A 27,622-nucleotide genomic window follows, 5' to 3' on the forward strand; every position below is an offset into this window, starting at 1 on the left:
AGCCACCATGTGGTTGCTGGGATTTGAACTCAGGACCTTCAGAAAGCAGTTGGCACTCTTAACGACCGAGCCATCTCGCCAGCCCTCAATCTCATTTCTCTTGGCTTCTCCTGATTGCTCTGCTTGGCCTCATAACTAACTTTGGCGACATGTTCTAATCTTCTGCTCCTTCTCATTCTCTGGCTTTCTGTCTTCACCTGTGGCTAGCATGTTCTCTCTCTGCAACTTGTCTCTGTACCCTCTCCAAGTAAAGCTGCCTCTTCTCTCTCTCTGCACTGGCCCTTGAGGAGTTCCCCTTTCCTCTCCTTGTGAGCGTTGGGTACATCCTGTTCTATCAAATCTTTCTCTGATCTGCCACTATGTCTGCTATTCAACTAAACATCACTTTCAAACATGGGTGCTTCCTTCTACAAACTAACTTTACCTTCATCATTTGAGATTAAAGTGTGTGCTAAGGGTGTGTCTGTATTCCAATCAGAGTAGCCATGTTGCTGGATAAAAATCCTTCTACAATGGCCCAGGACTATTTGTAACTATTGATAGTCTCATGGAGTGACAGAAGTCTAGTCTCTTGAGGACAAGGGACAGCAGTGGCTCTGTGGTGTAGATTACCTTCATCTGGCTTCTGTGGCAAGATTCTCTGGGATGCTAACTGTTCTTGTTAACTGAAGTGTATCCGTCCAGAACATGGGTTTTGTGCTTAAAAGCTCACTCTGAGAAAGGCTCGTTGCTACACTGGGATCCCAAACTAATAAAGACTTTCTATTGCCTTAAGTTCATGTCTGAGCTGTCCTCTCTAGTGGCTATCCCCACAACACCATCAAATTTTTCTTGCAAACAATAATCACGAGGCAGTAAAATGTGTCCAAGTGCAGCTCATCTGGAATAAGGCTGATCTGTGGAGGAATATCCACTTGCATGCTCCTGACCCCTAGGGCAAGGTGATTTCCACTGTTGGACGATCAGTTGCTCACCACAAACCTCAGCTTAGTGCAAATTGGTCATTCACATTACAGCAGATTTGCAGTGTGAGAGGTTGTGGCCAACAGTGAGAGATGTCTTCTACCCGCCAAACATGAAACTGATGCTAGATTTTCTTCTCCAGTGTCATCCAGCACGAAGTGGCTGGTGGAAACGCTGCCAATCTCTTTTTGACAGTATACACCCTGGGCAGCAGCAGGAAGGCCATTTCTCTCTCTGACTGTCTCTTGCAATGGCAGTGAGGAAGGCCCCCCTCAGCACAGCACCAAGGGCACTGGACATCTCTTGCATGGCAAAATTGCCCCAGGGAGACCTGGATGAATCTGGTCAAGAAACAGAATCTGCCTGGTGGAGCACACCTTTTATCCCAGCGCTTTAATCTCAAACCCCAGACCCTTAACTCTTGTGTTTCAGCAAGTACATCTCCAGCAACTGGTGAGAGTTTCAAAGAGAAAAGCTTTTTTTGGTCGTTTTTGTTAAGTGTGTATTTTGCTCAGTATATATTTAGCAGTCCCAAAACGAAGAGAGGGAGAAAGAAAAAAAAAAAAGACAAGATGAGCAGCACGGAGAGCCACCATTTAAATGAGGAGCCTGAAGTGTTTTCCAGACCAGCCTTATTTTATGGGCGAGGAATTGGGTTTAAATAATTCGTAATTTTCATTTGGCCTCTTAGAAGCCCAGATTGTGAGTCTGGGATTCGCATTCTTTCCCCAAGGGTGGGTTGTTATGGTTTAGGAACTATCCAGGCCAGAGCACCCTGAGGCGGGAGGACGGATGTTGGGAGGACTCAGATGCCCAAGGGCCCGACTGGGAGGACTACACAGCAGTAGGACAGCACTGCGGTGGGACCGGACGACGGGAGGCTCAGCAGCGCAGGGGGCGAGAGCGCTTCCGGAGCGTGGGGACAGTGTCCGCTGCGGACGACTTCCGGCGGCGGCATAAACAAGGCCCCGGCGGCCGGAGGCGGGGCGGGCTGCGAGTGCGAGCCCCGTCGGCCGCTCTCCCGCTCTGAGCCAGGACCCGGCCGCGGCGCGGTCCCCGCGAGACCCGCAGCCGCTGTCGGCGCGCGCCCCAGCGCTCGTCCCGGAGGCGGAGGCGTAGCGCAGGACAGGCGGGTCGTCAGCGCTGGCTGCGCGCCGCGGTCCACCGCTCCGCTTTCCTTTGTCTCCCGTCTGCGGGGCCGGAGCGGTCTCGGTGGCCAGCGGTGCAGCCTCAAGATGGCTGATGGCAACGAGGATGCTCGAGCGGAGGATCTGCCGGGCCCGGCCTTCGAGAACTACGAGGCCATGGAGCTGGCCTGCCCGGCTGAACGCAGCGGCCACGTCGCTGTCAGCGATGGGCGCCACATGTTCGTCTGGGGCGGCTACAAGGTCAGTAGGGCGGAGTGGGCACGATCGCCGCCGCGGCTCTTGCTCATTCAGGAGAGCATCTTCCCGCCCTGCCCTGGTGGATTCGGGGATCCTGGGCTATTGTCACCGCTCTCTTGAACTTATGAGTCAGCCTATCCCACGCACCCCCTACGCATTGTCTTTGGAGTGAGCGGAGCGAGGTTCTGTTATTGTGGGTCGCGTAGCGGGTGACTGTGGCCCGAGGTACGGAAAAGGGTGGGGGCGAGGGTGTGTGAGAATCACTCATATACCTTTGGGCCCGGTCGCCCGGAGCTGGGGCCATTTAGCCGACAGACACTATATTCAACAATATTGTCACTGTGTGAACCAAGGCCACAGGAATCGCTTGCTCAACCTCCCCGAAGGTGTAACGGTGTCATCAACACCTGTGCAGATGCCCCCACCTATCTATTGTTTGAACGCAGGGCCATTTTTCTTAACTGGTCTCAGCTGAGAAAGGATTGCTCCTCAGTAGGCCTTACTGCGGATTTTAAAGGAAAAAATAGCCAGTGAATCCCCAGCAGCGTATGTAATTGGAGTGCAGGCCTTTGGACTTTGTGACCAAGTATCTTTTTAGTCATTTGCATTGTTTTATACCGCGAGCTGGGGAATACTGCTCAGTTACCTCCTTAAACCGCTGCTCACTGGTTCTTCTGTACTGGTTTTAGAATTCCATGATACACTCACTCTAGTTCTTGGATTTCATGTGGTGCACACTCATTTGAGCCATTTGACCTAAAACTATTTTAGTGTTAAAATGACGCCCCCCCACCCCCCTTGGGAAGTCCAGTTCTCTGCGCCTGTGGTTTGCTTAAGGACTCTAATAGCTTATAGTACTGACGACCTGATCATAGGTGGCCATTTTGAGACAACTGTCCCATACCTTGTCGGTTTAACCATTAGTTATTTTGCCAGCGTGAATTAATGCATTCTGTTGTCCCTGGCTTCCAGGAATCAGGTATTTAGAGGTCGATGTCGAGAATTCTAGAGATTAGAGAGCAGGTGTGTAGTGACTATAGTAGAGAGCAGGTGTGTAGTGACTATTATTTATTTATTTATTTATTTATTTATTTATTTTTGGTTTTTTGAGACAGGGTTTCTCTGTGTAGCCCTGGCTGTCCTGGAACTCACTCTGTAGACCAGGCTGGCCTTGAACTCAGAAATCTGCCTGCCTCTGCCTCCCCAGTGCTGGGACTAAAGGCGTGCGCCCCCATGCCAGCTGTGTAGTGACTATTATTAAAACATAAATTCCAGGGGTGGAGAGGTGACTCAGTGGTTACCAGCATTGGCCACATTTCTGGGTTGGACTCTTAACACCCCCATGGCCACTCACAACTGTAATTCCAGTCCCAGGGGATCTCATGTCCCTCCTTTGGCCTTTCTGGGCACTGCACCCCAGGGATGCACAGACAGGCATGCCGGCAAAACTAATCAACTTCAATAAACCTTTTCAAAATATAAATGTCCTTTGAGGAAGGTAGACCTGTTGGTCAATCACACTTTGGTCTAACGTATGTTACTCATAATTCTGTTTGTGAACACTAGCATTGAGCCACTGTCATGGAGTTTGGCCTTGGACTCTTTCCAGATCTGGCTGTTCCCACCACCCAAGTGTTGACATGGGCATGAGACCCTTCTGAAGGGCATGGAGAAATGGTCAGAGTGGAAAGTTCCTCTCTTTCTTTCTTAAGATTTATTTATGTATATGAGCACACTGTAGCTGTCTTCAGACACAGAAGAGGGGGCACCAGATCTCATTACAGATGGTTGTGAGCCACCATGTGGTTGCTGGGATTTGAACTCAGGACCTCTGGAAGAGCAGTCAGTGCTCATAACCACTGAGCCATCTCTGCAGCCTGTGGGCATTTTCTGATGGTTAGTTTATAAGGTCCTTCCAGCAGGGAGAGGAGGAGAGCTTCATGGCTAGCTGCTCCATTACCGAACCATTAGTAGTCACTCATTTTCAGTGAAGGCCAGTTTTTATCCCTGTGAGATAGTGGCCAGGGAGGAGGCAGGGATGAAATAAGGCAGTGTGCACAGGAAAGGGGGACTCCTGGGCTCGCCACTGCTTGCTGAGTAGCCTGAGGCAAATCTTGTAATAACTCGTTGTTAGGATTAAATAAGGGAATTTGAGGCCCTATGGTAAACCTGGTCTTTGTTAGAGTTAACATCTGAAGGGTTGAAGACCGGAACAAGGACACAGCTGACCGAAGACTCAGGATTTGCACAAGCAGTTTTGCCCTCAGAATGAGTGGATGAACCGGAAGCTTGGCTCGAGCAGCCTGTTAGCGTGGGTGGGGCTGCGAGTCCTCCAAAGTCAGGTGACTGAGAGCAGGGCCACGGTCTGTTCAGGAGCCGGCTGGACAGCAGCTCGCAACAGTGCGGGTGACTCCTGTGGGGGAGGAGTGGGGTTAAATGACCCTTGCTCGGGGCTGCCTAAGACCATTGGAAAACAGTTATTTACATTACACAACAGTAATAAACATACTGTTCTCATAACAGTAGCAAAATACAGTTACAAAGTAGCAACAAAAATAATTTTATGGTTGAGGGTCACCACAACTTGCGGAACTGTATTAAAAGGCGTGGCATTAGGAAGGCTGAGTGCCACTAACTCCCCAGGGGGCCCTTGTACTATTTGCAAGGATTGTAACAAAAGTTGGACTGCAGATGTGTCTGCATTAAGATTTTTTTGTATGTGCCTGAGTCCTGGAGACTGCATTTAATATTTATCTGTATACAAAAATTACTTTTATATGATCAGTATCATGAATAGTATCTCAATAAGGTAGGAAAGGATCCCAGAAAATGCCTCTTTAGCAACATCAGTTACTGGGCCAGGGAGCTGTTCAGTGCGTAGCCCACTCGATGCACAGCCCTGGTGAGCTGAGTGTGACCCCCAGACCCCTGTAAAGATGGGAGGTTAGAAGTGACTCCAGAACACCGTGGCACATGTGTGTTCCATGTTACATACATACTCCAACACATTAGTGCAAATTAAAAAGAAAATGTCAGTTGTTTATCTTTGTAATCTTTCTTATTCTTCATAGAGTAATCAAGTGAGAGGATTATATGACTTTTATCTGCCCAGAGAAGAACTGTGGATCTACAACATGGAGACTGGAAGATGGTAACTGGAGATTAACCCTCCAATAAGCTTGCAAAGGAAGTGGCGGGGGTGGGGTGTGTGGAGAGGTGGGGGTGTCTTTCTTTTCCGCATAGGTTTGACTGTCCTAAAACTTACTATGTAGTCCAGACTGGCCTCAAACTCACAGAGATCTCCCATGTCTCTGTGTCTTCCTCCAGAGCACGGAGACTAAAGGCATGTGTCACAATGCCTGTTGTAATTAAGGATACTAAGCTTTCTTTTCTGGAAACAGTGGTCTGGCTTAGATTAGCTGCTGAGGTCAGTACACACCAGAGTCTGTCATGATCTTAGAGGCCTCTAGTCAAGACCTGGTCAAAGCACCACAAGGAAGGCGATACAGAGCCTGGGTTGGGGAGGTGCTACAAGTCTGCTTGGTGTTTTGAAGAAAGAGGTTTTTAGTTTCCTTCTTAGGTTTTGCATGGTTTATTTTATCTGCTTAAAAGAAGTTTTGAGAAAGTCTCTAATTTTAAAGTAGTATTTTCTGGATTGCATTAATAGGTGAGTGGCAACAAGCTTGCCTGCCTGATAGGAGGCCCTGGGTTTGATTTTTCAACTGGGAAAAAAAAAGAAAAAAGATCTGTTTAAAAATAAAAATGAGGGAATGAAGAGATGGCTTAGTTGTTAAGAGCACTGATTGCTCTTCTAGAGGACCTAGGTTCAGTCCCCAGCACATACATGGTGGCTCACAACCATCTGTAACTCCAGTCACAGAGATCTGATGCCCTCTTCTAGTCTCCGAGAGCAGCAAGTATGCACCTGCAGCAGTGCACAGACATATATATCTGGACAAAATACTCATAAAGTAAATAATTAAAAAAATGAGCCTGGTGTGGTGCCTTTAATCCCAGCACTCGGGAGGCAGAGACAGGGACTCTGTGATTTCCAAGCCAGCCTGGACTACATAGTAAGTTCCAGGACAGTCAGGGCTACACAGAGTGACCCTGTCTTGAAAAATAACAAAACAAAACAAAAATGAACTGGTAGTATCTAAGAGGGTCTTCTGCCTGTCTAGCAGTACAAGTCGAGCATATGTTAGGAGACTCTGGGTTTCTCAAAATGTGAGTTAGCCATTTGGGGGTGTATAAATGTGTTTCCCCGTTCATGAAAACTTTCCACTGTAAAAGACTATTGTCTTTACTGTCTTACTGTTGATATTAAAGCCAGGATGGTTTATGGAAGGTCACAACAATTTTTATAATTATTAAATCAGTTAATATGGACTATTTGCTAATCTTTTTTTTTTTTAAAGAAAAATTCACCAAAGAATTTAACACATTTCTTAAGATTAAGAATTTACAAATCAGCCTACCTCAAGCTAAACAAAGATGAAAGTGGTATTAGCTGATGATGTAGTCAGGACACCTTAGTGAACTCTCAGTCCTGTAACTCTCTAAAGCTGAGCACGATGGCGTATTTGTTTAATTCTGGCACTTAAGGGAGGAAGAATTGGACAGATTTCTGTGAGTTCTGGGTGACTTAATAGGAAATGTCTGTTGAATTAATGAGCACTAGGCATGGGAAGGTTTCCATTTGAGTCCGTGGCCTACTTAAAAACAGACAGGGTCACGAGCCGGCTCAGCAGGTAGAGGTGCGGTCCACCAAGGCCAGGTTTGCCTTCCCTGAGTCCACGTGGTAGAGGAAGAGACTTTTGCACCTGCACATGCATGCACCTGCACGTGCTGTGACATACCTGTGCCCAAGCACACAGAAATACGTAAAACAAAGACCTTCCAGTCAGATAAGATCATATAAATAAAAAGCAAATAGTTTGAGAAATGGCTCATGGAACCTGAGGGGCTTGCAGAGCTTTTCATTCTGCCTGGGGCAAGGCCATCTTCCACTGTCTAGACAGGTTACTAAGGAAGAAACTGATTCCTCGGGCTATCTTAAAGCTAGGAGAGTCCCTGGATAGCACCGGCCGCCTTTCCTCTCATTGCGGGGATATAAGTTAATAAGTCTTGTATTTCTTACCCTCTGGGAAACGTTATCATCTAACCCTCCTCCTCGTAGGAAGAAAATCAACACTGAAGGTGACGTTCCCCCGTCTATGTCTGGGAGCTGCGCTGTGTGCGTGGACCGGGTGCTGTACTTGTTTGGTGGGCACCATTCCAGAGGCAATACAAACAAGGTCAGTGCTGCTGAGGTTAGGGTTCCAGGCAGTTTCTTCCTCACGTTCAATGTCAGATTTATAAAGCTGGCTGCTGCTGTGTCCTCTAGTGAAGAATGTACTTGATGGTGGTATAAATGTGTGTTGTAGTAGTTTCTCTACTACTCTGTTTACTAGGCCTTTGTAGAAGTCAATGCCAGCCGCCTTTGTGTAGTAACTTCCTAGGTGTATTTACTTGGTGCTCTCAATTACTTGATCTCCTAACCACCCTGGGTGGTAGGTGAGTGTTAACTAGAAAGCAGTTTCAAGGATGATTACAGACAAAGGATTTGGAGTGAAGGGTAAAGGCAAACTCAAAGCTGTAGGGTTACATTACCATTGAAAAAGGAAGGTAAGTAGTAGTTCTTGGGCTGGTGAGATGGCTCAGTGGGTAAGAGCACCCGACTGCTCTTCCGAAGGTCCGGAGTTCAAATCCCAGCAACCACATGGTGGCTCACAACCATCCGTAACGAGGTCTGACTCCCTCTTCTGGAGTGTCTGAAGATAGCTACAGTGTACCTACATATAAATAAATAAATCTTTAAAAAAAAAAAAAAAAAAAGTAGTAGTTCTCCTCTAGGGCTGCCCTGCGGCACATGCTTTGGTTTGTCCTCGTGGTTTTTTCCAAATAGGAAAAAAGATGTCAGATCTTTTCCGGCCAGTAAAAGACAGCTGAAGCTTCCGAAGGTCCATAGTCTATAGGTAGACTTCTATCTAACTCACTGATTTTGCAACTTAGTGAGCACTGTGTGTGCAGAGGACAGAGTTGGAAAGGGACAGTCAGGATGCGCACTGTGTGTGCAGAGGACAGAGTTGGAAAGGGACAGTCAGGATGCGTGGTGCAGGGCTCACATTCGGGTAGCAGAGTGATTAATAGTTCGTAACTCGGCTTGTAACTGAAATGAGGCATTCTGTTGTAAATTCATAATCCTACCCAGACCAGTGTGGCAGCCGGTCTGCAGGCAGCCTCAGCACTGAATCAGATGGCACCTTTATGACAAAATACAGTCAAATCAAAGGCTAATACTGATCTTTCTGTGTAACAAAACTATCTGAAATCCTTGCTTCTGACAGTTCTACATGCTGGATTCGAGGTCTGCAGACAGAGGGTTACAGTGGGAAAGGATCGACTGCCAAGGAATCCCTCCATCATCAAAGGACAAACTTGGCGTCTGGGTGTATAAAAACAAGTACGTTAGAAGCTATCGGTTTGGGCTTTTGTGCAGAATGTAGCTGCCCCATAAGTGCCCCCCCCCGTCAGCATTATAAGAGCATGGAATATGTCACATAGTAAAGTTCATTAACTTAGTAACTGAAGGCGAATTGTCATGTTAACTCATTCCATAGGTCAAGACTCAAAGCAATCCTGGGTCTAGTTTATGGATACTTAAATCTTTCATGTTTGGCTTTATATAAAACAGGTTAATATTTTTTGGAGGCTATGGATATTTACCTGAAGATAAAGTATTGGGAACTTTTGAATTTGATGAAACATCTTTTTGGGTAAGTGAAGTTTCAGAATTCCACATGGTGAATTGATATGGTGAGAAATGTGTTCTATTTTGTTTTTATTTGCTTTCTGAAATTTTTATTACATTTTGAAATTTTAAGTTTGTATGTGTGAGTGCATTCCTACCTTTGTGCAGGTGAAACAGTGTGCATGTCACAGTCAGAGGACCACTTGGGGGAATTAGTTCTCTCTTTCCATGATGTGGGGACTGGGGATTCAACTTAGGCCATGAGGCTTGGCAGCCAGTCCCTTACCCGGGATGAGTCATCTTACCAGCCCAGAGATAAGTTTACAGTCACTGGTAGTTGTGTTCATTTTCTTTGTTGATAAACTAGGCAAGTAAGAGTTGCATAATTTAGCCAGGCAGTGGTGGTGCACGCCTTTGATCCCAGCACTTGGGAGGCAGAGGCAGGCAGATTTCTGAGTTCAAGGCCAGCTTGGTCTACAAAGTGAGTTCCAGGACAGCCAGGGCTACACAGAGAAACCCTGTCTCAAAAAAACAAAACAAAACAAAAGAGTTGCATAATTTGTAAAATACAGTATTTGTACAATAACATAGATTCTTTTTTTGTAGAATTCAAGTCATCCAAGAGGATGGAATGATCATGTCCATATTTTAGACACTGAAACATTTGCCTGGAGCCAGCCCATCACCACTGTGAGTCACTGAAGAGTGAAGTGTGCTTACACAAGGGGGTTCACCAGAGTAGGGAGGGGTCTGAAGCTGACAGTTCATTCTTGTTTTCTGAAATGAGGCTGCCTGTAGCGGTATTGCTTTCCAAGGAGTACAAACCTTAGAAATTTAACGAATACACAGTTAGTTGTGGTACTTTCATTTGCTAGTAATTAAACTGAGCTTTAAATGAAAAGTTAAAGATTAGATTTTTTTTCTTTTAAAGATACTATACAATGTGCCAGTCATTTTAAAACAACTTTTCTTACATACTAATTAGCTTATTCAGTAACAGTCTCAGAAATACTAAAATAATCCGCTGTAGTATCTATAAAGTAATTGAATTATTTCTATTCCAATTAGCTTCCAAATGAATGAGACTCAAACCATGATGTATTTCTTTAGCTTTGGCACAGTTACTGGGGGAGTAGCCCAGTCTCTTTTCTCGCACTAGGCTGTTAGCTGCCCAGCTCAGCTCGCCAGGTTCTTGCAGTTTGAGTCCCTGGGTTAGTTCTGTCCACAGCGCAGCCCCAGGGTTCATCTCGCATCAGCCATGCGCTCCTGGCCCATCACATGTGTTGGAGACCGTCTCTGTCTTCCTTTCTTCTCCTCCTCTCTCCTTCCCTTTCTTTCTTCATGGTCCCTACCTACGAGACCCCCAGCCCAGTGACTGAAACTGCCTCTCTGCTCTTCTCCCAGTAATTGGCTACACTCACTCTATTTTAACCACTAGTTTTAAATCAGGAGCTAGGGTTACAGAGCAGCACTCAGTGCATGTAAGGATCCGCTGATCAGGGGCAACCAGAACTTCAGGGCCAGTCTTGAGCATTCGAATACATAGCAGCATCAGACCAAGTCCCAACAGGACACTGTTGCTATCTAGTGCCCAAGTTTCTGACACATTCTTATTCTATGATATTCAGAAAACACTGCTATTTCTCTCTGTATAAAGTTCACATTTATGAAGCTGTTTCTCTTTTTACAGGGTAAGGCACCTTCACCTCGGGCTGCCCATGCCTGTGCAACTGTTGGAAACAAGGGCTTTGTGTTTGGTGGCAGATACCGGGTGAGTATAGAGACAGGGTTTAATGGCTTGCTTTGAGGCAGGTCACATGGTAACTCTTACTTACTCTCTTTTAGGATGCTAGAATGAATGATCTTCACTATCTTAATCTGGATACGTGGGAGTGGAATGAACTGTAGGTATTACCTTAGATATCTTTTTTGTTTTGTTTTGTTTTAAAGATTTATTTACTATTACAAGTACACTGTAGCTGTCTTCAGACACAACAGAAGAGGGAGTCAGATCTCCTTACTGGTTGTGAGCCACCATGTGGTTGCTGGGATTTGAACTCAGGACCTTCAGAAGAGCAGTCAGTGCTCTTAACCGCTGCGTCATCTCTCCAGCCCCTACCTTAGATATCTTAAGATACATTTCAGATCCCAACCCCATTCCTTATTAGTATGTAATGAATGTGCTTCAAGTTTCTGTAACTTTGGACTTAAGTAAACATGAATACTGGGGTCCTTAAGGAATTTTATTTTTATTTCTAGTTTCCCTAACTATGTGCCTGATACAGCATGTGTTCAATGTTTGCTGAAAGAAAATGTCTAAAGTTGATTCTGCCCTCAAAGAACATAGTTGAGTAGAAAGTATAGTTAATACTGAGAGAGGCTTCTCTTTTTAACATGTGTCTGGCTGTAAGATGTGTGGGGGGCATGTTGTGTGTGTAGGTGTGTGTAGGTCCAAAGCTAACATTAGGAGGGTCTTCAGACCCATCTACTGTATCATTGAGGAAGGGATCTCTCAACTGAACCCAGGGCTCCCCAATATGGCTGCCAGCCAGCTTGCTTGGAGAGCTCATCGTGGCCTTCTGAGAGCCGGTGAGAGCCGCTGTATGCAGTGACAGGCGTGCGCCCTCCCGGTTCCTCTTGGTACTTAAGTAGGCGCTGAGGAGCTGAATGGCTGCTGCTTTATGGCAGGCACTTTCCCTGCTGAGCCACCTTGGAGACCCCAGGAATCCTTGTCAAGCCAGGTTTCTTTGTCTGATAATATATATTTTATGTATGTATGTATGTATGTATGTATGTATGTATGTATGTATGTATGTATTTAAAGAAGTCCTCAGCATTTCTCTCTGGTATCCACTTTAACATAGATCTCCTGTATAAGGTTGATTATGTGTGCATGTGGAGGCTAAGTATAGTCTCAGTGCTGTCCACCTTTTTTATTTTAGCTGTTTTTGTTCTTGTTACAGGATCTTACAACACAGTACAAGTTAGCACGGAACTTAGTATCTAGTGCTCTCCTCAGACTTATGAAAATCTACCTCAGGAACCTCCCAAGTGCTGGGATGCTGAGTGTAGATCTCTTTCTCCTTTTCCTTTTGAGTCATGGTCTCCTGAACTGGCATTTGCCTAGTGGGAGAGGGCAGCAGACTCTAGGGACTCACTTCCTAGCAGTGAGATTGCAAGCATGCATTTGTTGACTAAGTTATCCCCCAGACTCTAAACAGATATTATAACTCAGCTATCTGTTATTTTTAGAATTCCACAAGGTGTGTGCCCTGTTGGCAGATCCTGGCACTCACTGACACCAGTCTCTTCAGACCATCTTTTTCTCTTTGGAGGATTTACCACTGAAAAACAGCCACTAAGTGAGTCCTTTAGTCACACATCATAAGCATTAGCAGTATACTGTGTATGCTACTCACTCAAAGTCAATCCTAGCTGGAGCCTTTCAGGCTAATTTATTAATTTTGATCTGTAACACCTTATAATTGCACATATTATGACCTAAATACATTTTACCCGAAAAATGGAGCACTTAAAATCCCTGCTGAAACCTTGCATGTGCAGTGGCCTAACTTCCTTAACCACAGGAACTGGGAATAGGATTTGACTTACTGCTCTGCTTGCTGAAGCTGTGTCCTTAAGATGAACATACTTCATGGCCTTTGCTTTGGTTTAATCAGGTGATGCCTGGACTTACTGCATCAGTAAAAATGAATGGATTCAGTTTAATCATCCTTATGTTGAAAAACCAAGGTAGGAGCTCCATGAAAGGTAACTTCTTGGGCTGGTAGGAACTGAGGATGCTCTGGCTGGATTTTATCCAGCATTCTTAGGAAAGTCTTGGTATTTATTCAGGTTTAACGTCATACTTCCAAGCATTAACCAAGTGTCCGGAGCTTGCTTTCCCATTATTTATATGCTTTAAAATTTTAAGAATGTACATGGGGGGAGGGGTGTCAAACCAAGAATCTCTCTTTATATTGTATTAGCATTATTCAGGGAAGAGTAAGTAAACTTCTCCAAGGCATGTGGGAGGAGCGGGACGGGTAAGGAGGCGCCTACCTGTGATCCCAGCCCTTAGAAGCCAGCAGCAGGAGGATCAGATCTAGGCCAGCTCTGGGCTACACAAGACACAAAAAATTGATTTTTTTTTCCCCTCTTTTTTAAGCAGATAAGAGTCACCTTAATCTCAAAAGAAATTGCTACAGGCAGGTACATACTTGGCATTGGTATTTAAGGTGAATTTAAATGTTCCAACCTCACTTTTTCATCCAAGCCTCTAGCCCAAGCACAGTCTTGCTGCTAAGACGTTGGCAGAGATGACTTTGCACACAGCCATCTAGCTTAGAGAGCTGTTGTCAGACACTGTGAGGCCAGCTCACCTTGCCATTCTTTAGCCCCCATAAGATTTTTTTTTCTTTTTAAAGATTTATTTATTATATGAAAGTACACTGTAGCTATCTTCAGACACCCTGGAAGAGGGCATCAGATCCCATTACAGATGGTTGTGAGCCACCATGTGGTTGCTGGGATTTGAACTCAGGACCTTCAAAAGAACAGTCTGTGCTCTTAACCAATGAGCCATCTTGCCAGCCCAAGAATTTAAAAAAATTTTTAACAACGACCTAAATTGTTTGGTTAAAAGTACCTAATTATAGGTGCTTACAACTATCTGTAATGGAATCCAATTCCTTCTTCTGGTGTGTCTGAAGACAGAGCACTCATATACATAAAATAAATAAATCTTTAAAAGAGGGAGAAAGAAAAAAAAAAAAACCAGAAAAACCCTCATTATGTAGCCCTGAGTGACCTGGAACATATGCAGACCAGATTGGCCTGGGATTCCCGAGAGCCACCTGCCTCCTCCTCCATAGTACTGGGATTGAAGGTGTACACCACACCAAGGCCGGCCTCAAAAGCTGCTTTTCCATGGAAGATTTGGTTTGAACTGCCTCGGAATCTCTAAGTGTGGTTTAAAGCGATCAGTCACACTGAACTCAAGCGTTTGTTTTACATGCAGATTATGGCACACAGCTTGTGCGAGTGATGAAGGAGAAGTCATTGTTTTTGGTGGTTGTGCTAACAATCTGCTGGTTCATCACAGAGCTGTAAGTACACCGTCACTGCTACTCAACATCTATTTTGAAAATAACATTCTGTGTATGTAGGCGTACATACATGTGTGCCTTGGGATGAAGACAATAGTTAGTTAATTCTGTCCATCATGTGGGTCTTGGGGGAATCTAATCCTTGGTGACAAGACTTTTATACATAGAGGTCAAAGTTGCTGACGTATTTTTGCTTTTCTTTTTCGGCCTTTTGAGAGAGGGAGTTTTCTGTATAACCCTTGCTGTCCTGGAACTCACTCTGTAGACCAGGCTGGCCTTGAACTCAGAGATCTGCCTGCCTCTGCCTCCTTTAGGCATGCATTACCACCACATTTAAAAAAAAAAAAACTTTATTAACTTAATGTATATGAGTATACTGTGGTTTTCTTCAGACACACTAAAAGAGGGCATCAGATCCCATTATAGATGGTTGTGGGCTACCACGGGGTTATTGAGAATTGGAACTCAGGACCTCTGGGAGAGCAGTCAGTGCTCTTTAACCTCTGAGCCATCTCTCCAGCGCTGCCTGTTTTAAAATTAAAAACAAAGAAAAAACCAAACCCCTTCATGTGATAGGTCTTTGGCTTTCATGTATGTCTGTGTACCATATGCATGCAGCTGTCATGGAGACCAAAACAAAGGGTATCAAATCACCCAAGAGTGAGGTTTGAGGTGATTGGAAACAGCCCCAACTGTCCTTTGGAAGAGCAGCGCTCTTAACAGCTGAATCAATCCTCTCTCCAGACCCTCTTTCTGCATAGCTCCGTCCTCAGGCCCGTGCATGCTAGGTAGCACTTCACTACTGACTGTAGGCCCAGCTCTGGTCCAGCTCTTGCCCAGTGCTCCTGCCTTTGCTACCTAGAGCTGAGGATACAGGAGTGAGTGTAGCACACCAGCCTGCTTTCAGCACTTGCATTTTACCTGTTCCTTCTTTTTTTCAGGCACACAGTAATGAAGTACTTATATTTTCAGTTCAACCAAAATCTCTTGTACGGTAAGTATTTGGCACCAGGTATATGACTATTTAAAGGCATTAGTCTTCATTCAAGTTATCTAGTAAAATTATCTATCTAGTAAAATTATTTTCACTTTCCTTGTCTACTTTAGGCTAAGCTTAGAAGCAGTCATCTGCTTTAAAGAGATGCTAGCCAACTCGTGGAGCTGCCTTCCAAAACACTTACTTCACAGCGTTAATCAGAGGTTTGGTAGTAACAACACTTCTGGATCATAAAGCTTTGTAGATAATACTTCTTCTGGTCCACTTGCATGGAGAACAGCCCCGTACTTGTCACACAGTGTCATCCTTTGTATAATTATATGCATCGTTGTAGTTTGCAGCTTCCTGGGTTTTATGTGCATGTGAATGGCCTAGAGAACCTATTTTTGTGTCTAAAGTTTACAATAAATGTATTTAACACCAGTACCTGTCTATTGTTAAAGTTAAAAAAAATTACTGTGTTGGCTTTTTTTTTTTTTAACGATTTATTTATGTATACTGAATGGTGTTTTCCTGCATGCCTGAGGGTGTTGGATTCCCTGGAACAGGAGTTACAAGCTGCAATGTGGGTGCTGGCAACTGTACGTGGGCCCTGTGGAAGAACAGCCAGTGCTCTTAACCCCTGAGCCATCTCTCCAACCCCTGCATTGACTTTTTATCCCACGTCTGGGTATAACAATTTTAACATTTATCTTTTGATAATGTGGATGTAATGTAACTGTAGAAATGTGAAGATGCTCCATCTGTATGTAGCCTTTAACCTTATGTAGCTAAGGCTGGTCTTGAATCAGTAACCCTCTATCTTCCGCCCCCTCAAGCACTGCAACTCAAAGTGTGCTGCCACCCTGGGTGTGTATGCTGGGGCGGCAGTGAGCCTTAGACAGCCCAAGCTGCAATTAATGCACTGCTCCAACCTTCAAGTGTTGGTGTAGTCCTGGGACATGTGATGGTCATGGCTACTACCCAGTTAACTAAAAAGTGGCAGCTTATACCTCATGAACAGAGAAATCATGTATGGCTTCATTCTCTATTCTGATAGGAGCCAGAAGAATACTGGTCCAGGAATCTTTAGTGATAAGCCTAAAAGCCAAAAAGCATCTTTGACCTTTCCCAGACTCCAGACAGTTTCTCTCTGTAGCTTTGGCTGTCCTGAGCTCAAACTCACAGAGATCTACCTGCCTCTGCCTCCCCAATGCTGCCAGCACCACCCAGCAAGAAAATGCACTTCTGTTATTACAGGTCAAGATACTTGAGCCCAGTGGTGGTGATGCACGCCTTTAATTCCAACACTCGGGAGGCAGAGGCAGGCGGATCTCTTGAGTTCAAGGCCAGTCTGGTCTACAGAGAAACCCTGACTTGGAAAAACCAAAATCACTTAAGACAGTTTTAACTCTTTGACAGCTGCTGGGGGTTGGGAGAGAAAATGGCAAACAACTGAGAGATATTACAAGGAAGAAGTTAGGGAGGAAAGTGATAGATATGAATACACGGAAACAACTGTCATTTTCTTGTGTTATTTTTTTTTGCATTTGATGTAAAATTTGGCAAAGTGTTCAAGACACAAATCTTAAATGTTTAATTGTTCCATTAACCAAACGAAACCTCTCGTGACTGGCTGTACTATGTATTAGATGTTATATACAGTAGACCACTACGTCAGTAGTTTATGCACTTGAGCTATTTCAGGGTCGTTACATCATGAAATGAAACCTCAAGAAGTTCAATAAAATGTAGAACAATACAATTACAGATGTGTATCATTAAGTTTTCACAAATATTTTAGGAAATACTATCATAGTTTATATAGATATATATAAAACTTGGGAAAAAATCTTAAGTCCTTTTGGTGATAGCAAGGCAGTATGTTCATTTGTAAAGTGGAAGTCCTGTTAACACGTCTGCATCGTTGACCTTCCAAAGGCTACAAACTGGCTGTTCAGTGCTGAGGCTCTCATCCCAGCTATTTCCTCTTCACATGCAGAAGATTAGGTGCGGACACTTTTACTTTTCCAGGAATGTTTCTTGATAAATCTGTGTCCTAAAACAAACAAACAAAAAGTACGTAATATTGTCATATCCTATTTAGGGTAATTACGTGTACTCTACTGTCAGGAGAAAGGCACTTACAGCTTTTGCCAAGTAAACCTACTTAGGGTCCTGGGGAGACAGCATTGTGTCAAGACAACAGACAAGAGCTGAAGGGAAACCTTACCTTCACACTTCGGAATAAGTCTTTTTCTCTTGCTGTGGCTTCTTTGGAGTGCATGAAACTGTTCAAGGCTGTCTTCGCAGCTGTAAGGAGAGCACACAAGAATGTACTTCTGGTTTAGTCACTAAACTATTTAAAAATCACACACACACAAAAAAAAACACCTAAATTACCTTTCCCCTTTTTCTGAACTCCAGGTGTAAGTTTCACTTTGTATCTTAAAAAAAAAAAAAAATTGTACCAGTTACTACATGGAGATCAAAGATTCCTAAAGCTACTTGGCAATGAGTATGAGCGAGACAACAGTGACTTACTTATAGTTTGTCATGATGGTGTAAGGGGCACATATTGGAATAGCAAACATCAGTACATCCTCAGGATGTGGCTGCCCTGTCAAAGAGTCAAATAGATTTTCCTAAAGGAGAAAGAAAATTATAAAAGGAATTTATGCCAAACTTGAAAAGAACAGTAGATGCTGGGGAGGGGTGCTGTTGAGTAGTAGAACCCTTGCCTAACATGCAATCTGTTCAGATCACACCATCATAAAGCCAAGATCTAAAACAACAAATCAGTTTCTGAATACTCTTAGCCTTTTCTGACATACAATCTGACAACAGTACCCAAATTCTGCTTACAGTTCCAAAGAACTAAAGAGTTATGTTTCAATATATATTCTTCACAACGTATAACAATGGGAATAGTTCTCAACATACCATTTAATGTGTTTTAGAGTGGGAGGAAGTCAAGTTGGACTAGCAGCTAAGCTGCACAGGGAGCTCCTGTGGATTAAAATGATACACAGTGCTAATAACTACGAGGAGTTTAAGTCTGTTACAAGGAAACAACTTACACTTGGACCAGACCATGAGTTTTCCTTTTGGTGTGTGGAAGCCTCTACTAACCTCTAACTATCTAACAGTCTTTCACTAAGCCTAGAGCTCCAGAGCGCCTCTCTCCCACTTCCTTCCTGCCAGGACTCCAGGTATATGCTGCCTTGCTCGGTTTTTCATGTGGGTGCCGGGGATTGAGTTCAGGTCCTTATGTGTCCATGGAAAGCACTTTATAGACTGAGCTATCTCGTAAGACAAAACAATCTCATTGTGTAGCCCTTGATGTCCTGGAATGAACTTTGTATACCAGGCAGGCATTAACTCGCAGAGATCCATCTGCCTCTGCCTCCCATGTATGGCAATTAAAAGCATGTACTACTAAACTTGGCTAGACCAGGGACCGATCTATCTATCTATCTATCTATCTATCTATAAAATAAAGTTTTGGCTTTCAGAAAGAAAGGAGTGACATCTAGTGGGTTAGGCAACAGGTATCATTAGTCAGTTCATAATATGTTAAGACAGGCCTTGCAACAAAAGATCATACTTTCTAAAATGTTAACAGTGCCAAAGTTGAGAAAGACTCCTTTTACTTGTGGGGATGTTGTGTGTACACAAGCACATGCATACCAGAAGAGGATATCAAGTCTAAATCTACAGCTACTACTGGTTTTGAGTGGCCTGACAGAGGGCAGGAGGTACTCTGTTCTTTTTTTTTTTTTCTTAGATTTATTTATTATATGTAATATGCTGCCGCTGTCTTCAGATACCCCAGAAGAGGGCATCAGATCTCATTTATGGATGGTTGTGAGCCACCATGTGGTTGCTGGGATTTGAACTCAGGACCTTTGGAAGAGCAGTCAGTGCTCTTAACCACTGAGCCATCCTCCAGCCCGGTGCTGCGTTCTTAAGGAAAAATTTCAGAACTCCTTAGACTAGTTCGCAATTGTAGGCTATCTACAGGGGCAAAATGCTTTGATGTTGGGCTTTTAAGTAAATTATCCCCATAATAAGAAGAATATTGAAGCACAAAGGAGGGGGAGGAATAGAGAGTTATTTTCAGGCAAGGTATGGTGGGCACACCTTTAAACCCAGCTCTCAGGAGACAAATGGAGGCAAGTTCCAGGTTGGCCAAGGCTACATACTGAGACCCTATCAACCAAAACAACAAAACCCCAAGAACAGTTTGAGACTTGCAGAGTTACATACAGCACATATGATACCTCAACCCAGACAGTGCTGCAGAGCTGCAGTTGCCTCCAGTTTTGAGTAGCATTAGATATTCTGGGGAAAGATTGCAGTGAAACAGAATAGAAACCTTACTCAGATCCTACCTCATTCCCCTGCTGATCCAGATCGTGTTCCTCCTAGTGTCAAACACAAAACTTAAAGTCAGCTATAAAATTCTGCACCGATAAGCCACAAGCAGGAAAAAAATATATATATGATAAGGCTGTTGTATAACATAAAAATTGAAGACTACAACTTAGGTCCCCTAAGACTCATATTTAATATTTTAAAAAGCATTGCTACTGAAAGAGGAAAATATAGTGTTTTTAACCAGTGACAAAACCTTTTACTTAGGGTATATGCTGAAAGAGTGTAAGTTGTAGAGACAACCGGAAATGACAACTAAGCTAAATGTTTGCAAATTAAAAAGTAATTCTTACAAAAAGGACTTCAAAAAGAGTTTGGCCAACAACTTTAAGATACCCTTCAAATATTGAGATAGACTTAATTCTGTGGATTTGTTACACACAATACCTACTTGGAGACAGACTAGTCTCAGTTTAGTCTTTGGGCTGTTTAGGACTTTAGAGTTCACAATTTTTAAAATAATAAATTTATATCTAATAGTTACTTAGGATAAAAAGTCCAAGATCGGGACAGCAGTAGGTTTTATGAAGATGTGCCTCCAAATGGTATCATAGTAGAATGTGGGAGTCACTGTAATCCTGAGAGGTAGAGGCAAAAGCAAGTTGTAATCCAAGTCTGTGCTGCACGAAACTCAAAAAACAAAAGCTAAACTGTAATAGTAGAAACTAGCATTTGATGCCAGGTCTTCACCTGAGAGACTCCTTTAATCTCTTATAAGAGCATTACTTCCCTTCTGAAAGCTCCAGTTCTCAACATCATCACACTGGGCTAGACCATTATCTATACCCACAAAAGATGAATAATTCCTCTTAGGAATCTTTCCTTCTGCTCCTTCTGCTTTGGCCTTCCAAGTGCTGGAATTCTGGCTATAAACAACCATATCTGGTATGGACATTTTTGAGCCTAAGGTTTATAGATAAAACCACAGATATGGCAATAGTATATATAAAAACTTGAGAACCAAAACGAAGTTTAGAACCATAAACAACACTGTTGAGTAGAGGGGGAAATAGTGACAAGAAATCCCTGTAAACATCTCACTAAACTGAAGTAAACTAAACTAAAAGCGAAGTAACATAGCTGATTGTGCTGGGACTCCAGTGATCACCACACCTGCCAGCCGCATACACATCTCTTTGTAAAAGCTCAGCACTTCAAGAATACATTATCTGTTTATGAACGAAGATATACTTAACTGGCTTTTAAATGATTTGATAAAGCAATCAAATAAAACTACCTAGCTGGAGAAAGTTAACTTCTATAACTGAGACCTAACCCCTAATAAGTTATTTTTTTAATACTATGTAACACAATAAAGTTTATAATCCTATAGAAAAGATTACAGAAGTAAAATTTATTTCTACTCAAAATAAACCCAATTCTTTCTCTTCTTAAACTGAGTTCCACGGGAATAATGTAAAATCTCTTCCATAAAACTTTTGTGAGTACATACACTCCTGCCTGTGTCCCTGTGGATGTCATCTTCAGGAACACCGTCCACTTTAAGATAAGATCTTTCATTGGCCTGGAGCTTGCTGAGTGGGGTCTACTCCACGTGCTCCCCAGGTGCTGGATCATAAGCATATAAAGTCCACCAGTTCTAGGGCAAGGACTCAGGCTCTCTGGAGCACTTTACAGAAAGCCCTCTCTTTAGAAGTTTCTCACTCCCCATTTTTATGAAATGGATTTTAGTCTTTGAGACTGTTTCTATGATAAGGACAGTGGCATGCCGTGGGCTAGCCTTGTCAGTTCCAGGCCCTGGTCACCTGAGCTGAGGACACTCACCTTGTCATCATGTGGATCATCGACAGCTAAGTCTTGTAAGTCATGAGCTAAAACCTGCAGGGACGGAGGTTCTTTAACAACATCTAAAACCCGCTGTCCACCTCTTGGTTTCTGTGGGGGTTTTTTCACAGGTTCATCTTTTGGTTTTCCTTTCTTTCCTTTCTTCCCCTTTTCTTCTTTGTTCGAACCTGCAGACTTTCAATTCATCAGGGGGAAAAGTCAATGTAATTATGATTAGTACTACTAATAATGGACCTTTATGTTGTGAATCTCAGCCAGCTTTTATTTTCCTTACGTTTGGGTGTATGTTTCTGAGTGTAGGGCCACACGTGGAGTTGACGCGCAGGAGTTAGTTTTCTCCTTTGAACATGTGGGTTAGGAAGTGAGCTGCGGCTTGGCGAAAGCGCCTTTGCTCACAGAGGCGTCTCAGCCCAAACACTGCTAAGGTTTTGAATGTCCCTCACAGCCTAGAAGAGAAATGATTCTAGATGATACTCACTGCCAGCAACTTCATAATAAGTTCACGATCTTCATCATCCTGGTCTTTGTATTTTTCCTTCATTTTTTTCATTTTACTCTGAAATCAGAAGATTTGAAAAAAAAATCAGCAGTAAAGCCTATTTTTAAAATGCCTCTTTCATTCTATCAAATACGCTTTTGAACAAGGTGCCAAGCATTATAAAGAACAATATGGAACACAGGAAGATGGATATGCCATAGCCCTCATCCTTAAGGAATTTGCCACAATGGGACAGAAGGCATACATACAAGTAACGGTAAATCAACACAACGTTTTTTTTTAAGTGTCTTTAAATAAGTCTGGCTCACTGCCCACCCACTGTCTGTGAGCCCTCTCCCTTCTTGGGCCCCTGTGCAAGAATAGTAACAGGTATAGTAAATTCTTGAGAGGGTGGAGGGTTGGGACTGAACAGGCTTGTCTAGGTGGCTTCACTTGGTGACCCAGGTTGTTGATGACACACTGGCAGCCCTCCTGCCAGGACATGGATTTTCTGTTTCCTGCTTCCCACCATCTCAAGCAAATAATGCCCCGCCATCGGTCCTGCCGCAGTGAGAACATGAAATCTACTTCACAATGACTGCCTTGTCTAACCTTCAAATCCCAGTCTAGCAACAATGAAGGAGGCATTCTCTACCATCTCAGTGCTAGTTGGTACTTAGGATCTCAGCTATGTTCAGCATCAGGAAGTCTGTATGTGTAGGTGGAAGCCCTTCCCAGATGAACACCTTCATCTGGAACACTCTTACTTTTCCAGCTAATTTTCAGTCACAGAATTGGAAAAAAAAATCCTTGTACATACTCTATTTTACTTAAAAATGATTTTGCCAGGCAGTGGTGGCACATGCCTTTAACCCGAGCACTTGGGAGGCAGAGACGGGCAGATTTCTTAGTTCGAGGTCAGCCTGGTCTACAAAGTGAGTTCCAGGACAGCCAGGGCTATACAGAGAAACCCTGTCTCGAAAAACAAACAAACAAACACACAAACAAATTATTTTATGTCTATGGGTGTTTTGTCTGCACGTGTATCTATGTACCACTTACATGCCTGGTACCACACGGAGACCAGAAAGCATGCTGGATCTCCTGAACTAAAGGTAAGAGTTGCCGGCTGTGGTGTAAGTGCTGGGACTGAAGCCGCGTCCTCTGGAAGAGCAGCCAGCCCGTTCTATTGCACTTTTACACTTTACAAAACCAAGAGGAGCCCCTCAGCTTCGCTTGTGAGCCATACTGAACTAAAAGATCATTTACAAGTTGATTTCTTACCTTCTGTCCTCTTTTCATTGGCTGTCCAGCTGCCACATTTTTGCTTGTGTTTTGGTAAGCTTCAGTGTGCACAGCACTTTCTCTCTCTTTGTCCTTTTCTTCTATCACTTCTAAATCCCCTGACTCACATGGGAGCTTTTTCTTTTTCATTTCTCTACATACAAATCAAGCAGAAATATCAAATTTTAAGAATGTCAAATGTGTCCTAAAAACTGTAAAAGGAAAAGGGAAGATGTAAAGTGTGTGGTAGCCTCTCCTTAGCTTGATAATCACACCAAAGCACTATATATAACGAGGCTTAAATAACCCCAGACTTAAAAATATTATTGGCTTATCCTTCCTCAACTCCACATTCACTTATTCAGCTAACCACCCTGATGTGCAGACACTGGGGTTTGCAGTGTTCTATGAGCAAGGCTCTGCCACATCCTAGGCACTGGTGAATGGGATAAACAAGTGTTTCCAAATACAAACCTGTTAAAGAAGAAGGGTGTACTCTGCTGCCTTGGCATCTGATCTCAGTGCTGCTGTCTCAGCCCAGGCCCTCACTGCCTGCCAGATTTCCTCTGTATCCTTATAACCTCCCTTCCCAGACTTCCCTTAACCTTCTGTTTCCTTATCTAGGTTGAGTTATGCAGCCTGGCAGACAGCTCTGTACAAGGTCACTCTGAGACAAGGCCACTGACCTGAGTCTCTGGACAAAGAGGCAGAGATGGGAAGCCCCACTGAGAAAGGGAGCCCCTCACTGTGTGCAGAGCTCAGACAACCAACCTGCCATGGAGGACTATGACCTAAATTGCAAGGTTCTCCAACACTTAGTCATTCCATGTTCTCTTATTTTTAATTTCCTTCTAACCTAAACAGCTATGATTTTTATAACATATACATAAACTTTCCTTTTCTTTCATCTCAAGTCTATTTATTATTTCACCAAAGCATTTTTTTTAAGATTTATTTATTATATGTAAGTACACTGTAGCTGTCTTCAGACACTCCAGATCTCGTTACGGATGGTTGAGAGCCACCATGTGGTTGCTGGGATTTGAACTCCGGACCTTCAGAAGAGCAGTCGGGTGCTCTTACCCACTGAGCCATCTCACCAGCCCCAAAGCATTTTTTTTTACATCCAAACTTTTTTGTCCTCGTTGTAATGCTAATTCTCCTTGGAGTCTTTTACCCTCATGTACCTAACTGCTAAAATATCTAAGGTATATTTCTTATGTGTGTACATGAAGAGCCCAGAGGAAGATGTTGTGTGTTTTGTTCTATTAAACTCTATCTTATCCTGAGATAGGATCACCCACTGAACAAAGTTTGCCAAGTCTTTTTGGTTTCTGACTGGGCTGGCTGGCCAGCAAAAACAAAGAATCCTGTTTTTCCTCCCAGTGCTGAGACAACAGCTAGCTCACTGCGTGCTCAGCTTTGTGTGGGTACCGGGGCTCTGCACTCAGGGTCCCGTGCTCACATAACAAATACTGTACCTAGCCGTTGGTCCCCAGGCTTAGGTTTTATACAAAAATGTCCTGATTAATTTCAATTTATTTATTCTTATTAATATCTTAGAATTAAAGGGGGAGAAAAGAAAACGGCAAGAGCATGTAAAAGGGAAAGGGGAAATAAGACCAAGGAGGCTGGAGAGATGGCTCAGCAGTTAAGAGCATCAACTGCTCTTCCAGAAGACGCAGGTTCAATTCCCAGCACCCATCTGATGTTTCCCAACTGTCTGTCTATAACTCCAACCCAGGGGATGTGACACCTCACACAGACAAATGTGCAGGTGACACACCAATGCACAGAAAATAAAATTCATTCATTTTCACAACCACTATAAATGAATAATTGAATTTTTTTTTTTTTACAAAATCAGTGTTATGGCCAGGCGGTGGTGGCACATGCCTTTGATCCCAGCACTTGGGAGGCAGAGACAGGTGGATTTCTGAGTTCTAGGCCAGCCTGGTCTACAGAGTGAGTTCCAGGACAGCCAAGGCTATACAGAGAAACCCTGTCTCGAAAAACCAAAAAAAAAAAAAAAAAAAAAAAAAAAAAAAGATTAAGTTATTTTATATATATGAGTACACTGTAGATGTCTTCAAACATACCAGAAGAGGGCATCAGATATCATTACATTTATTATTTATTATTCTGTGTTTATGATGTGTGAACACATGCTATTTGGTACACACGTGGAGGTCAGAGGACAACCTTCAGGAGTCCGTTCTCTAATGCTATAGGAGCTGGGAGTGAACCTGGGCTAGCGGGCTGGTACAGCAAGCATTTTTACCACGGAGTCATCCCACCACCCAGCTGTGGGTTTTAAGCCAGGACTAGGTGATGTAACACATTTACCTTCTCTCCTTGGCTGACAAATGTCTTCGGCCCTGTGATTTACTGTCATTCTATTAAAACAAAAGCAAGGAACCATGAGAATACTATTACATTTCAAAAGAAAATATTCAGAAGAACATTAAAAAAAAAAAGCATAACTTCAAGTATAGCTTACTGAGTTCAAAGACTCTTCTCTTGGAGCCAGTTTCTGTAGAGGCCTATGAAAACAAAAGATTTACTAACCTATTAAAGCCATTCAGTTGCAAAGTCATAATGTAATCCTCTATCTTACTTATAATCCTACAAATCTTCAAATTTGGCAAAATACAACCGAAGCACCTTCCCGTACTTGTATATACACTCTTCAGAAGAGTGCTAAGTCTTTTCTTTTGGAGACCAGCTGTCCTTAAACCCCCTATATAACTGGGATGACCCTGAACGCCTGCTCTTCATATCAGCACCACACACACTTGCAGAGCTGAAATCTCTGTGCCAGATACTGCTAGATGCTATGCACTGATATCTCCACCAAATTCCTGTGAAGGGAAATCCATTTTCTAAGATAGAAATCAATGCTTAAACACAGAGGAGCTTGGCTAAGGAGATACCCTCAGACTTTCTACATATCCAGTTCCAGGCTAGCCAGAGCTAGACAGTGAAATCTTGTCTCAAATAACAACAAAAACCAAACAAGAACAACGTTCTATTCACTTGGTGGTAAGACAATGAAGACTAAAACATCAACTTTTTTTGTTGTTTAAAATGAGACTGTTGTTAAAACTATTTTCTTTTTGTTGAATTCTGATTTTTTGGGTTTTTTTTTGTTTTGTTTTGTTTTGTTTTGTTTTTTCCTCTTGTTTGACTGTCCTGGAACTCTGTAGACTAGACTGGCCTCAAGCTCAGAGATCCACCTTCCTCTACTGGAATTGAAGGTATGAGCCACTACACCCAGCTTTGAAACTGGTATTTATGTATATATGTGTCATGTGGGTATGTGCACTTGAGTGAAGGTAGGCCAGAAGACAGCACTGATTTCCTGGGGATGCACTTACATGTGGTTGTACATGGCACAATATGGGTGCTGGGAACCAAACTCAGGTTCCCTATGAAAGCAATATGCTTTCTTTTGAGCCTCTTCCCTAGCCCCATTGCAGTATTTTCAAATAAGTATATTTCAGTGGGTTCTTCTTTCCCATTATCTCCTGAGTTCCCCTGGTAACCTCACTGTAGTCTCCTTCCCTCTTTCATGCTGTGTGTCCATCTGCACCATCTATTTTACCCTATCTTGGTCGGTCTTCCTTTCTAGAGTTTTAGGCTTTTTGCTACACACCCATTTCTATACACATTAGAAGTTAGGTTTTTGTTTTTCTGAGTTTGGATCACTTTCCTTAATTTTTTATTTTCCTGAAAACTTTATTAATTTGTTTCTGCAAGGCTGAGGTTTAAACACGGCTTTTAAGCACGCAAAGCAAACTCTCTACCACCGAGCCACATGCGCAGAGCCTGCTGTTTCCAGTCTGACCTAGTTGGGCTAGTACGTAATTCTCTCCTTTGGTCCTAGGAAGTTCTAGCAGGATACCAATCAAATGCTGAAAAAGCAAGACCTCAAAGGAGGGTGCAAGTCCCAGACTAGCCCCGAGGAACACAGGAAGTGTGAGTGAATGTCAATCTCGGTGCACTGTTTTATATGGATTGCCTCAATGTCATCTTCAGTCTACAAGTAAAACTAAAAATTCTTTTGAAGTTTACCGTTGGGACTGAAGATGGGACAAGTCAATGGTAGTATCAGGATATTCAAAGGTGTCTTCCTCTTCTTCCTTCATTTCACCAATGGGCTCCTGATCTTTTGTAACTGCTTTGGCTTCTCCATCTTCAGAGCTTAGTTCATCTCTCCCACTGTGCACAGCAATGTCCTCTTGATCAACCTGAGTCATGAGTTCTACGTCTCCAGGCATTCCATGTAATTCCTCAGTCTCTTCTTCACTGCTATCACCCCCTTCTGTAGAATTCCCATAAGGAAAGTCAGTGTGCCACTCCCAATGGGGCTGCGTGATTCCAGTCATTCCC

At 43.3% G+C, this 27,622-nt stretch overlaps 2 protein-coding genes across 4 annotated transcripts in view; one reads left to right on the forward strand and one right to left on the reverse strand.

Moving 5' to 3' along the window:
• The first annotated feature begins 1,884 nt into the window (after nt 1–1,884).
• Klhdc2 (kelch domain containing 2) lies at nt 1,885–15,891 on the forward strand. The gene is made up of 13 exons (NM_027117.3): nt 1,885–2,351; nt 5,420–5,499; nt 7,528–7,645; nt 8,738–8,853; nt 9,085–9,166; nt 9,748–9,831; nt 10,832–10,912; nt 10,987–11,045; nt 12,394–12,503; nt 12,822–12,894; nt 14,162–14,249; nt 15,191–15,243; nt 15,357–15,891. Exons 1-13 carry the CDS (start codon nt 2,199–2,201, stop codon nt 15,478–15,480), a joined length of 1,221 nt encoding a protein of 406 aa, NP_081393.2. The 5' UTR covers nt 1,885–2,198; the 3' UTR covers nt 15,481–15,891.
• Nucleotides 15,892–16,744: 853 nt separating this feature from the next.
• The window catches only part of Nemf (nuclear export mediator factor), a 45,661-nt gene continuing 34,783 nt past the window's right edge, over nt 16,745–27,622 (reverse strand). The window contains exons 24-34 of one of the 3 annotated variants that reach the window (XM_030246848.1): nt 27,305–27,554; nt 25,731–25,773; nt 25,577–25,626; nt 23,231–23,384; nt 21,947–22,024; nt 21,448–21,642; nt 19,620–19,652; nt 17,770–17,870; nt 17,629–17,672; nt 17,459–17,538; nt 16,745–17,284 (exon numbers count right to left, since the gene is read on the reverse strand). In XM_030246848.1, coding sequence (XP_030102708.1) covers nt 17,207–17,284; nt 17,459–17,538; nt 17,629–17,672; nt 17,770–17,870; nt 19,620–19,652; nt 21,448–21,642; nt 21,947–22,024; nt 23,231–23,384; nt 25,577–25,626; nt 25,731–25,773; nt 27,305–27,554 — 1,106 coding nt within the window. In that variant the 3' untranslated portion in view covers nt 16,745–17,206. Of the gene's footprint in view, nt 17,285–17,458; nt 17,539–17,628; nt 17,673–17,769; nt 17,871–19,619; nt 19,653–21,447; nt 21,652–21,946; nt 22,025–23,230; nt 23,385–25,576; nt 25,627–25,730; nt 25,774–27,304; nt 27,555–27,622 lie in introns of those variants that run through there. The other 2 variants (NM_025441.3, XM_011244157.3) reach the window with 2 other exon arrangements.

The sequence above is a fragment of the Mus musculus genome, chromosome 12 (genome assembly GCF_000001635.26).
Source record: "Mus musculus strain C57BL/6J chromosome 12, GRCm38.p6 C57BL/6J".
Taxonomy (NCBI): domain Eukaryota; kingdom Metazoa; phylum Chordata; class Mammalia; order Rodentia; family Muridae; genus Mus; species Mus musculus.